The 13,139-nt window shown below is 59.5% G+C and overlaps 1 protein-coding gene across 1 annotated transcript; it reads left to right on the top strand.

Annotated features, from left to right (window-relative positions):
- Nucleotides 1-2,577: 2,577 nt before the first annotated feature.
- SLC30A2 (solute carrier family 30 member 2) lies at nucleotides 2,578-11,303 on the top strand. The gene is made up of 8 exons (XM_001516216.3): nucleotides 2,578-2,658; nucleotides 5,054-5,262; nucleotides 6,601-6,747; nucleotides 7,126-7,279; nucleotides 9,064-9,223; nucleotides 9,734-9,839; nucleotides 10,721-10,855; nucleotides 10,937-11,303. The coding sequence occupies exons 1-8, from the start codon at nucleotides 2,609-2,611 to the stop codon at nucleotides 11,080-11,082; spliced, it is 1,107 nt and encodes a 368-aa protein (XP_001516266.1). The 5' UTR covers nucleotides 2,578-2,608; the 3' UTR covers nucleotides 11,083-11,303.
- Nucleotides 11,304-13,139: the final 1,836 nt, after the last annotated feature.

The raw sequence follows: 13,139 nt of genomic DNA, 5'->3' as shown, positions 1-13,139 counted from the left end.
GGGAGGGGGCCGAGACAGAGACGGAGAGAGAGCGACCGCTCCCACAGACAGGAAAGCTACTAGTTGGGGTTCACCTGGGTCGGGAGGGGGCTGAGAAAGGGACCGCTTCCAAAGACGGGGCCTGGGGAATGGAGGGAGATCTGGCTGGAGGGGTCTCGGGGTCCGGAGTGAATAGGATCAAGAATGGGAAAGGAAGGGAGAGGCCAATCCCGCCCTTTTTCTGACCCAGGGTCCCAAGAGAACAAGATGAACCCTCCGGCCTCGGTCCCGTCTGCCCACCCCTGCCCGCTTCCGCCGGGTCTGCCCGCCACCCCACCCGGGGCTCCGAGGGGCCCGGCGGGCCAGGCACCCGGCTTTGTCGCCCACATTGCCCAGCCACGGCTCCCTGGAAAGTAAAACAGTCCAGACACCTTGTCGGGAGGAAGGATCAGCAATCTGGTGATCGGCGCCCCTTGGCCGGAGAGGGCAGGGTGCAAACTCCAGGAGTAGATCCGGAACAGGGGAAGGAGGAGGCCGAGAAGGAAAAGGAGGAGGAGGAGGAGGAAGGGGGGCCCCAGATACAATTAACAGCCTCTTCCAAGGCCCCCCCAAAGGGTAAGCGCTGCTGGGATTCAGATCCTCAGAGGGCTGGTCTCTGAAAATAGCTCACCCTCTCATTATCTTTACATTCATTTTTCTATTTTTATAACCCCTTTTCTCTGAAGTCGAACACTCACAGGCGTGCCCTTTTGTGCGCAAGCGTATGCGCACACACAACACACAAACGACACACACATATACACACACCCTGTGTCGGGAAGCCCGCCAGCCCGTCCACCTAGAATGAGTGCAGATGTTACTCTCCCAGTGGTCTGGGGCCTGAGCCGCAACTGAAGGATCTTAGGGGCTCATGGGCTAAAGGAATATTTTGGTCAAAATGAGCCGCGTGGCTCAGCGGAAAGAGCCCGGGCTTGGGAGTCAGAGGTCATGGGTTCGAAACCCAGCTCTGCCACCTGTCAGCTGTGTGACCGTGGGCAAGTCACTTCACTTCTCTGGGCCTCAGTGACCTCATCTGTAAAATGGGGATTAACCGTGAGCCTCACGTGGGACAACCTGATGACGCTGTATCTCCCCCAGCGCTTAGAACAGTGCTCTGCACATAGTAAGCGCTTAACAAATACCAACATTATTATTATTATTATTATAGGTCCATCAGAAGTATTTACTGAGCACCTACTGAGGTAAAAGCACTGTACTAAGGGCTTGGGGGACTTTTCCAAGTAGTCTCCACAGTGCGTCGCACTAAATGAGTGCTCCCTAAGTGCTATCACTGCTTCAACTGAATAAGCCCCTTGCCGTTGCCCGGCCTAGGTGGGCTTGCTGCCCACCAGGTTGGTCGGTCTGCTGCTGTATTGCTCCGGGGCCCCCCGTCGTCCATGCCCTAATTCATTCGATTATATTTATTGAGCGCTTACCGTGTGTAGAGCACTGTACTAAGCGCTTGGGAGAGTACGATACAACAATAAACAGATGCATTCCTTGCCCTGACTAGAGGCAATGCCTTGGCCATGGCTGTGGGCAAGGTTGTTGGCCAAAGCTGTGCCATGGCTGTGGGCAAGGCTGTGGGCGTGGCTGTGGGCAGGTCGTAGCCACGGTCGGGGGCGAGGCTGTGGGCAAAGTTGTGGCCATGGCTGGGGGCCAGGTTGTGGCCGGGGACGTGGGCACGGACGTGGGCAGGTCGTAGCCACGGTCGTGGGTGAGGCTGGAGGCAAAGTTGCGGCCATAGCTGGGGGCCAGGTTGTGGCCGGGGACGTGGGCACGGACGTGGGCAGGTCGTAGCCACGGTCGTGGGCGAGGCTGGAGGCAAAGTTGTGGCCAGGGTTGTGGGCCAGGTTGTGGCCAGGGCTGTGGGCACGGGCGTGGGCAGGTTGTAGCCACGGTCGGGGGCGAGGCTGCGGGCAAAGTTGTGGCCATAGCTGGGGGCCAGGCCGCGGCCATGGCAGCGGGCCCGGACGAGGCCAGGTCGTAGCCGTGATCGTGGGCGGGGCTGCGGGCAAAGTTGTGGCCGTGGCCAGGTTGTAGCCACGGTCGGGGGCGAAGCTGTGGGCAAAATCGTAGCCGCGGTCGTGGGCAGGGCCGGGGGCGAAGTCGGGGTCACAGCGGCGGGCCTGGCCGCGGGCCACTCGGACGGGGCCCGGCCGCTTGGCGGGCGCCGGGGTCCCCGGGCCAGGGGAGGGCAGGGGGTCGGTCCCGTTGGACCGGGGGACCCTGGACCGGCCTGGGGCAGGGGTGGGGGGCGGAGGGGAGGAGCCGGGGCAGAGCGAGGGCAGAGCCGGGGCAGACCCCGTGCCCTCGAGGCCGGGGGGGCGGGGGGGGGGCGGGGGCCTTGCACACGGCCCGGGGTGGGGATGGGGGGTGGGGGCTCCCTTTGCGGCCGGACCCCCTCCCCCCTCCCCTTTGCACACGACTCGGCGGCTCGGACCGGGGCCGGATAAAGCGGGAGGAGGAGGAGACGCGCGCCGCGCAGGGTCCCGCACGTGGCGGCGGGGCCGGTGGTGGGGTCTACAGGGGCGGCGGGGTGTCCGGGGGTGGGGGGTGGGGGGGGGGGTCTCCGGCCTCCCGCCGCTCCATGGAGTTCACGGAGAAGCAGCACCTGCTGGTGGTCGACAACGAGAGCCGGTGAGCGGGCCGCGCGCGGAGCACTGTGCTGAGCGCTGGGCAACAGACGGGTAGACCACCCCGGCTCCCCTCCTTCCCCCGCACCCCACCTCCTCCGGGCAGCCTTCCCGGACTCGGCCGCCTCCTCCTGCCCGGCCCTCCACTCGCCCCCCGGCCCTTGTGGATTGATGTGTCCATCTTTCCAATTCCATGTATTTCGATTGACGCCCGCTTCCTCGTTTCGATGCGCCTATAGCTCTGATTCTCTTTCTTTATATTGACGCCCGTCTCCCCCTTGCTAGATCGTGAGCCCGGTGTGGACAGGGATTGTCTCTCTTTGGCGCCCAATTAAGCCTTTCCCGGCGCTTAGTCCAGTGTCCTGCACACAGCGAGCGCTCGATAAATACGACTGAATGAATGTTACCTCCGCGGGGCGGCTCAAATCCCTCCGACTGAAGGCTCACCTCCTCCAGGAGGCCTTCCCAGACTAAGCCCCACTTTTTTCCTCAGTTCCCCCTCCCTTCCGCGTCACCCTGACCCCCTCCCCGCCCCTCAGCTCTTAGGTATAGATCTGTGATTCTGTTTATATCTATATTGATGCCTGGTGGCTTATATTGATGTCTGTGTCCCCCCCCCCCCCCCCCCCCCCCCCCCCCCCCCCAGACTGTGAGCCCGTTGTGCGCAGGGATCGTGTCTCTTGCAAACGCTTAGTACAGTGCTCGGGACACGGGAGGCCCTCAGTAAATACGATTGAATGAATGAATGAAAAGCTGTGAGCGTAGCCCCCTCCCTGCCCCCCATTTTACCCTTCTGTTGAAGTGTCCCCCAGGCTCCTGGCTCCCCCGGAGAGCAGGAACCGCCTAAAACCCCCCCAAACCCTTCCTGTTCAGGCTGTGGCCGGAGGGCTTGTTGGCTCGGCTCTCCCTGGCCGTGATCCCCTTAATTCCTGGCCAAAAGCCCCGAATCCCAGCTCCCTACCTGGCTTGGAGGGCCCTTCCTTCTTCTCCTTCCAGCCCCCCCTCCCTTCCCTTCCCACCACCTCGGCTACCCTCTGGAATGATCTCATCCCACCCCATTCCCACCGGATGGCCCCGATCCCACTCCCGGAACCCCAGCGGGGCCCGGTGCGCAGACCACGGACCCGGCTTCCAGTCCCGGCTCTGCCGCCCGACCTCCGGCAAGTCTCTTCACTTCTCTGGGCCTCGGTTACTTCATCTGTGACGTGGGGGTGACGACTGTGACCCCCCCCCCCCGTGGGACGGGGTCTGTGTCCAACCTGATTTAGCTTGTTGCCTGCCCCAGGGCTTAGAACAGTGCCTGGCACCTAGTAAGCACTTAACAAATACCAGTAAAGAAGAAAAAGGCACCAGGCTTCGAGAGCCACCCGGACCACCAGTTTGAGTTTCTGCCTCTGGTGATGGTAGGAAAAGTGGTCTGCCCTGTCTGGCCCTCTTCACTCCTCGTGCTTTAATGCTTTGGAGGGCAGGGCTGTGTCTGTTCTTGTGCTGCCACAAGATCCCAGGTGCTGCCATTTAATACAATCAGTAAATCCAATAGTAGTACTTACTGAGCACCTACCTTGTGCCAAACTCTGTACCAAGCGCTTGGGAGAGTCCACCAGAGGAAGACACAGCTCCGCCCTCAAGGAGCTTCCAATCTTATGAGGGGAAGGGCAGATAATAATAATGTCGGTATGTGCAGAGCGCTGTTCTAAGCCCTGGGGGAGATACAGGGTCATCAGGTCGTCCCCCGTGAGGCTCACAGTCTTCACCCCCATTTTACAGATGAGGGAACTGAGGCACAGAGAAGTGAAGTGGCTTGCCCACAGTCACACAGCTGGCAAGTGGCCGAGCCGGGATTCGAACCCATGACCTCCGACTCCCTAGCCCGTGCTCTTTCCACTGAGCCATGCTGCTTCCTGGTGCAAGCCTTACACCAGACGCTGTGGGCTGTAGTAAGTGGTAACCGCGGCTTGACCGGCACCTGTGGCTTAGCTCGAGGAGCTTAGCAAGCGTGCTGTTTGTTGAGTGCAATGCACTGTACTAAGCGCATGGGGAAAGGGCAACAGAAGCAGAAAACGCATCTCCCGTTCACGAGGAATTTCCACTCTAACGCAGTGGCGAGAGCACGGGCTTGGGAGTCCGAAGGGCCTGGCTTCTAATTCTGGCTCTCGGCCCTTTATCTGCTCGGTGACCTCGAGCGAATCACTTCACTTCTCTGTGCCTCAGTTCCCTCATCCGTAAAATGGGGATGAGGACTGTGAGCCCCAGGTGGGACGAGGACCGGGTCCTACCCTGTGTCTACCCCAGCGCTTAGAGCAGTGCTCGGCACGTAGTAAGTGCTTCGCGAGTACCGCAGTTATTATTATTATTATGAATGCAGGGTATCTGCCCTTCCTCCCTCTGCCTGTTCCCAGGTCCTACTCCGGAGCCCCGTGGAAGAATGGCACCAAGCCAAGCCCCCCACGGGACACGGACGCTTTCGAACTGGCCGCCCCGAGCAACCCGCACTGCCACGATGGGTGGAGCACGGACCGCCACAGAAACGAAGAGAAGGATCGGGCGCGACGCAAGCTGTACCTGGCGTCGGCCATCTGCCTGGTCTTCATGATCGGGGAGACCGTTGGTAAGGGGTGCCGGCTCCCCGTTCCGAGCCCTTGTCGTCGTCACGTTGACCGCCACCGGTCGGCACGGCAGACCCCCCCCTCCCCCCCGCATTGGGGGGGCGGCTTCCAGGATGGCTGGTAATCTCTGTGACATCGCAGTAAGGGGGAAGCCTTGAGGGGCTGCTCCTCCACCCCCCGGAAAAGTGTAGCTTCCCTATAGGCACGTGTCCGGGAGTCCCCTGAGATAGCTCAGAGGGGCCCACGGGTTCGGAGACTCGACCGGGCCCGAGGGGGCAAAGTCCCGAAGCTCAGATGGTTCGAAGGGTTTGTGCCCGCAGATTGGGAACGGCTGGCTCGTTCCACTCGGGGGGGTCGTGCGATCTAGTCAGCGCTGTGTGCCCACCACTGGACTAGGAAAAGATGAACCGGTCGGACCCACTCCCTGTCCCACATGGGGCTCCCAACTTAAAAGGGACGGTGAACGAGGATCTCGTCCCCCAAATAGGGGGGAAAAGAGAGGCCCAGAGAGGCTAAGTGGCTTGCCCAAAGTCAGACGTGACCAGACGTGGGACTAGAACCCAAGTCTCCCGACTCCCAGACCCACCGGGGCACGCTGCCTCCTTGGAAATGGAGGCCGTGGGCTGAAACTACAGCAAGAGGGATGCGGGGTAGAAGGGAAAAGCTTCCTGAACCTTGAAGGGTAGGGGGGAAGGTGTTTCCTTGGCTTCCCATCAAGACTTCCAGGAAACCTGGGTCCATTTCTGATGTAGCCTTGCCTAGAGGCAGGAGCAAAATTCCAGGGTTGGGGGAGAGGGGTCCCATCCAACTTTCCTCCTTTGCTCGTGAGGCTCGGGGGGAGGCTCGTTGAAGCAGTATGACCTACTGGATAGAGTGAGGGCCTGGGAGTCAGAGGAGCTGAGTTCTAATCCCGGCTTTGCTCACTGTTTGCTGTGTGACCTTGGGCAAGTCACCTCACCTCTCTGTGCCCCAGTTCTCCCGTTCTCCCTCCTACTTAGACTGTTAACCCCATGCGGGACAGAGACCGTGTCTGACTCGATTATCTTGAATCGGCCCCAGCGCTTGGTACAGAGTGCACACCTAAGTGCTGTGGTCTTATTTTTATTAATGGTATTAAGCGCTTCAATCACTCAAGTGCTTACTACGTGCCAGGGACCGTATTAAACACTAGGGTAGACACACGCTAATCAGGCTGGCCCGCCTTGGGCTCGCGATCGTAATCCCCATTTCATAGATGAGATAACTGAGGCCCAGAGAAGGGAAGTGACCTCTGACTCCCGGGCCCGCGCTTTATCCACTAAGCCATGCTGCTTCTCTATCATTCTCTTCTTTCTTATCAGGGGGCTACCTGGCCCACAGCCTGGCCATCATGACGGACGCCGCCCACTTGCTGACGGACTTTGCCAGCATGCTCATCAGCCTCTTCTCCCTCTGGATGGCCTCCCGCCCGGCCACCAAAACCATGAACTTCGGCTGGCAGCGAGCCGGTGAGGGGGGTGGTCTCCTGGCCGTTCTCGAACGGGACCATGACTTAGCCTGGCGGGGCGACGGTCGGGGACTTGGCCCTCACCCCACTTCCTCGCCATCCCGTAGAACCTCAGAGGGGTCTGGGGAAGTCGGGGCACGGTGTGCCCTTTGTTAACGTCTGACCCGAGCACGGCCCCTCTGATCCGGGGCCCTCCGAGGCGGACGCGACGTCTCTAGCCGAGGTGAAACCTAGACCCGGTCACGTCCTCTGAAGCAGGGCCCCCAAACGCTCGGCTCACAGGACCCCCCGCCCCGATTGATGTCATTGTGGGGGGTGACGAGGACGACATTCCCAGGCCCTGTTTTCCTGATGGCTGTGGGGGCTGGTTGGTCCTCAGAGATCCTGGGAGCCCTGGTGTCCGTACTGTCCATCTGGGTGGTGACCGGAGTGCTGGTCTACCTGGCGGTGCAGCGGCTCATCTCTGGGAAGTACGAGATCAAAAGCGAAACCATGCTGATCACCTCTGCCTGCGCGGTGGCCGTGAATTTCATGTGAGTACGCGGGCTCAGCTGTCCCGGGCCAGGGAGCCCCACCCTGGGGAGGGGGCTGACCCGGGGAAAAGAGCTGAAGGAGGCGGGGGCCGTGACCAGCCTCCGGCCAGAGCCGGTTCCTCTCATTGGTGGGGGGCCTCTGGGGCTGCAGAGGGAGGGAATGTGTCTGTTTATTGTTGTACTGTACTCTCCCAAGCGCTTAGTACAATGCTACGCACCCAGTAAGCCCTCAAATAAGACTGAATGAATGAAAGGAAGGCCTAAAACCGGGGTAGGCGGAGCCAGAGTCCACCATCTTGAGCAGTGAGTTTTTAAAATGAGCCAATTCTTTTATTTTTTTGTGGCAGGGAGGGCAGTTAAACATCTTCCCCCTCTCCCGTGCTTGTCCCAGTTACATATTCTCATTCTCTCTCTCTTTCTCCTGGAGCAGATAATAGTGTCGGTATTTGTTAAGCGCTTACTAGGTACAGAGCACCGTTCTAAGCGCTGGGGGAGACACAGGGTCATCAGGTCGTCCCACGTGAGGCTCCCAGTTAATCCCCATTTTACAGATGAAGCAACTGAGGCCCCGAGAAGTGAAGTGACTCGCCCACAGTCAGCTGACAAGTGGCAGAGCCGGGATTCGAACCCTTGACCTCCGACCCCCAAGCCCAGGCTCTTTCCGCTGAGCCACGCTGCTTCTCACAGCAGATCTAACGCTTGACCAATCAGTGGTATTTATTGAGCACTCACTATTGTGCCGAGCACTGTACCGAATGCGTTCGAGTCTGCTTTCTAGCAGAGTCCCCTGACGTCCACCCTCCTGTGGGGGCTACTTTGACTCAGTCTCTCCTCCCCTCCCCACCCTAGGTTCGGTGACCTCTGGGCATGCAGACCATTCAGTCAGCGAAAGGGTACGATACAAGAGAGTCGGTAGATGTGTTCCCTGCCCCAAAACGAGCTACTATATCTAATAAGTAGAGGAGGAGTTGGAGGGAGCAAGGGGGGATTCTTGGTCTCTGGCCCCCATACTTGAACACGTCTTCCCTGAGGAGTCTCAAGGCCTTCCCCGTTAAGTCTCAGTGATTTTTTTTTCTTTATTGTGATTTCTCTAGTTCTCTTTCCCCCATTAGAGTGGAAGTTCCTTGCGAGCAAGGACTGTCCAGGCTTTCTACTATCCATGGCCTAGTGGATAGACAACAACAACGTTGGTATTTGTTAAGCACTTACTATGTGCAGAGCACTCTTCTAAGCGCCGGGGTAGATACAGGGTAATGAGGTTGTCCCGCGTGAGGCTCCCAGTTCATCCCCATTTTATAGGTGAGGTCACTGAGGCACCGAGAAGTGAAGTGACTCGCCCACAGTCACACAGCTGACAAGTGGCCGAGCCGGGATTCGAACCCATGACCTCCGACTCCCAAGCCCGGGCTCTTTCCGCTGAGCCACGCTGCTTCTCGGCCTGGGCCTGGGAGTCAGAAGGCCGTGGGTTCTAATCCCGGCTCCGCCACCTGTCACCTGTGTGACTTTGGGCAAGTCACTTCTCTGGGCCTCGGTTCCCTCGTCTGTAAAATGGGGAGGAAGACTGGGAGCCCCGCGTGGGACAACCTCATTACCTTGTATCCTCCCCGGCGCTTAGAACGGTGCTTGGCACATAGTAAGAGCTTAACAAATTACATGATTATTATTATTATAGGGGCAGGGATCATGTTCTCTAAACCTTTTGTCCCCTCCCAAGTGCTTGGCACGGTGTTCGGCAAGCCATAGGCGCTTAATAAATGCAACGGGTCGATTTGCTTATCGCTCAGTATGGGGCTCACCCTGCACCAGTCTGGACACGGGCACAGCCACGGGGGCCACGGAGACAGCCAGCAGAACCCCAACGTCCGGGCAGCCTTCATCCACGTAGTGGGAGACCTCCTGCAGAGCATCGGTGTCATGGTGGCCGCCTTCGTCATCTTCTTCAAGGTGAGCCGGGCCCCTCCCCTCAGGGGGGAAGCAGCGGGGCCTAGTGGCTGGAGAACGGGCCTTGGGGTCAGAGGGACCTGGGTTCTAATCCCGGCTCCACCACTTGTCAGCTGGCTGACTTTGGGCGGGTTACTTAACTTCCCTGTGCCTCAGTGATCTCAACTGGAAAATGGGAATTAAGGCTGTGAACCCCACAGAGGGGCAACCTGATCACCTTGTGTCTACCCCAGCGCTTAGAACAGTGCTTGGCACGGAGTAAGCGCTTAACAAATACCATCATCATTATTAGGATGATTAATCAGGTTGGAAACGGTCCCTGTCCCACACGGGGCTCCCTGTCTTAATCCCCATTTTCCCGATGAGATAACTGAGGCCTAGAGAAGAGAAGCGACTTGCCTAAGGGCACACGGCAAGCAAGTGGAGGAGGCAGGATTAGAACCCAGGTCCTTCTGACTCCCGGGCCCCGGGCTTTATCCAGTAAGCCCCGCTGTCTCCGCTCTAACCTTCCAGCCCGAGTTTAAGTTCATGGACCCCGTCTGCACCTTCTTGTTCTCGATCCTGGTGCTGGGGACGACGCTGACCATCCTCCGGGACGTTCTCCTCGTGCTGATGGAAGGTAGGCCCCGGCCCGACCCCGCTCCGTTTCCCGCCCCGTGGCCGCCGGCGGGGCCGGGGAGAGGTGCTCCCGCAGATGAGGCTCGGGAGTCCGCCGGTATGTACTGAGCGATTGGTGCAGAGCACTGTTCTGGACGCCTGGGTGAGTGCAGTCGAGTTAGGAGACACGATCCCTGCCCTCAGGCAGCTCCCGGCCTAGCCGGGACCGCGGACGCTGAAATGATTTCGCGCTGGGGAGGCAGACGCCGAAATGATTTCGAGTCGGGGTTGAAGGGGGTAAGCGTGCAGTCGAGCGGGACTCGGCTCGCGGGTGAGGAAAGTCGGCCCCCCCCCCAGCTGGCTCGCGAAGCCGTTCTACTGGCTCGGCCGTGAATCTGACCCCAGCGGCATCGCCAGCCGGCCCGGGCCCGCCCACGGGCGCTGGCGATTCTTGGTAGCGGAAGGGCTTCGGGGGACCCTGCTGTTCCCGGTCATCCGGGGTCAGATTGGCATAAGAACAGAGTGAGAGACAGAGAGAGAGAGAGAGAGACTCTCAAGACTCGATAATGGAAGGAGGGGGAGGGGGAGAGAGCAACAACTTCCATCTCAAATCCCAAGCCCAGGAGGATGTGCCAGTCTCCGAGAAGCCTACCCGCCCACCCTGCGGATGGGGAAAATTGAGGCCCAAGGTTGGGGACTTGGTCACGGTCTCCCGGGGAGAGGAGGCAGAGCGGGACCGGAAGCCAGGCCTCCCCGGAAGTCTCCCGCGGACCCTCTGGCCCAACTCTAGCCGACCCCACGAGGAGGCAGGGCGACCAGATGGCCCCCCGGGGCGGGGTCCCGGCCCCCGAGCCCCCCCCTCCGTCGGGCAGGGCTGAAGGCGGCGGCTCTGTGCTTTCCCAGCAACCCCCAAGGGGGTGGACTTCAACAACGTGCGGGACCTGCTGCTGTCGGTCCAGGGCGTGGCCGCCCTGCACAGCCTCCACATCTGGGCCTTGACCGTGTCCCAGCCCGTGCTGTCGGTCCACATCGCCATCGGTGAGCCCGGGGACCCCGGGGGCGAGGCGCGGGGGGGGCTGCCGCGGGGAGTCCCTGACCGCCCCGTGCCCCCCCCCGCAGCCCGGAACACGGACCCGCAAGCCGTGCTGAAGGAAGCCAACGCCAAGCTGCAGGGCCAGTTCAACTTCCACACCGTCACCATCCAGATCGAGGATTATTGCGACGACATGCGGGACTGCCGGGAGTGCCAGAGTCCGCCGGACTGACGGATCCGCACGTGCACACGCGCTCACGCGCTCTCCTCCCCTCGGCATCCCCCCCGTAGGCTAGGCCTCCCCTGGCCCCTGAGCGGCCGGAAGCCTTGGAGGGAGGTGGGTCTCTCCCTTTTTTTGTAAACCAGCCCCTTCCCCTCTTTCCCCTCCCCCGGCCCCCGCTCCGTGAAGTCTATTTATTACTTTGAGATAATAAACATTAATCAAAAAACTCATCTCTAGCGGTTTCTCCTCCACTTCCCTCGCGTCCCCCGGCAGGCCGACGGGGAGAAGGGGGAGGACGCGGCCACGTCTGGGGTGGAGCGTGGTCCGGCCCTCGTGCCGGGGAGTGGCTGAGCCTGGCAGGGGGTGGCGAGTGAACGACGCACGCGCCGGGAAGGCGGGGAGGGGCCGCTGCGGGCTGGTGGCTCCCACCCTGGCTGGCACCCGTGCCAAAGGACGTCAGCGGCGGCGACCACTGAAGCTTCCAGGCTTCTCTCGGGACGCTCTTCCTCACCTCCGCCAAATTAATTCTCTTCCCCTCTTCAAAACCCTACTTAAAGCTCACCTCCGCCAAGAGGCCTTCCCGGACTGAGCTCCCCTTTTCCCTCTGCTCCCTCTACCCCCCCTTCACCTCTCCGCAGCTAAACCCTCTTCTCCCCCCTCTCCCTCTGCTCCTCTCCCGTCCCGTCCCCTCAGCACTGTACTCGTCCCCTCGACTGTCTATATCTTCATCGCCCTATTTATTTTGCTAGTGAGATGTACGTCACCCCGATTCTATTTATTTGCTATTGTTTTAATGAGATGTTCTTCCCCTCGACTCTATTTATCGCCATCGTTCTCGTCTGTCCGTCCCCCCCGATCAGACCGTAAGCCCGTCAAAGGGCAGGGACTGTCTCTATCTGTTACCGATCTGTCCATTCCAAGCGCTTAGTCCAGTGCTCTGCACATAGTAAGCGCTCAATAAATACTATTGAATGAATGAATGACGCTGCGGGCAGGGCGCCCGCAGGTGCCCATTTCCACCTGCCCCTGGACTCGGCTACCCGGCCGCCTGCCTCTGACCTTTGGAGATCCTCTTCGCCGGCGCCCCGAACTGCAGTTCTGCAATATATTTTTTTTTTAATGGTATTTCTTAAGCGCTTACTCTGTGCCAGGCACCGTACTAAGCACTGAGGTCGATATAAAATAATCAAGTTGGACGCAATCCCCGTCCCACATAAGGCTCGCAGCTTTATTCCCCATTTTACAGATGAGGGGACGGAGGCCCAGAGAGTGAAGTAAGAATAATAATGTTGGTATTTGTTAAGCGCTTACTAGGTGCAGAGCGCTGTTCTAAGCACTGAGGGTAATCAGGTTGTCCCACGTGAGGCTCACAGTTAATCCCCATTTTATAGATGTGGTAACTGAGGCACAGAGCAGTGAAGTGACCCGCCCGCGGTCACACGGCGGATGAGGGGCTGACCGGGGATTAGAACCCAGGTCCCGCTGACTCCCAGGCCCGTGCTCTATCCACTAGACCACACTGCTTCTCCCCGCCCAGCTTTTGGCTTTCCCTCCCAGGTAATCATTAACAGTCACTCCAACTGCAGCAATAGGGATTGGGGGCAGACTTAAAAGACAGTGAGCCAGGGAGGTGGGAAGGACTGGGTGAAGCTGGGAACTCTCTGCCCCCATGAGGGTATTTAAATAGAGGAGAATCTTCTTTTTGGGAGGATAATATCCTCCGCCCAACCGGAGACAGGGGAGACTGTGAACCCGCTGCGGGCAGGGATTGTCTCTCTTTAGTTCATTCACTAGTATTTATTGAGCGCTTACCATGTGCAGAGCAGCGTGGCTCAGTGGAAAGAGCCCGGGCTTGGGAGTCAGAGGTCATGGGTTCGAATCCCGGCGCTGCCACTCGTCAGCTGTGTGACCGTGGGCGAGTCGCTTCACTTCTCTTTGCCTCGGTAACCTCGTCGGTAAAATGGGGGTTAAGACTGGGAGCCTCACGTGGGACAACCTGATTACCCTGTATCTACCTTAGCGCTTAGAACAGTGCTCGGCACATAGTAAGCGCTTAACAAATACCA

Source organism: Ornithorhynchus anatinus, chromosome 16 (assembly GCF_004115215.2).
Source record: "Ornithorhynchus anatinus isolate Pmale09 chromosome 16, mOrnAna1.pri.v4, whole genome shotgun sequence".
Taxonomy (NCBI): domain Eukaryota; kingdom Metazoa; phylum Chordata; class Mammalia; order Monotremata; family Ornithorhynchidae; genus Ornithorhynchus; species Ornithorhynchus anatinus.
Note: the sequence above shows the minus strand (reverse complement) of the source record. Positions and strands in the feature narration are given on the sequence as shown.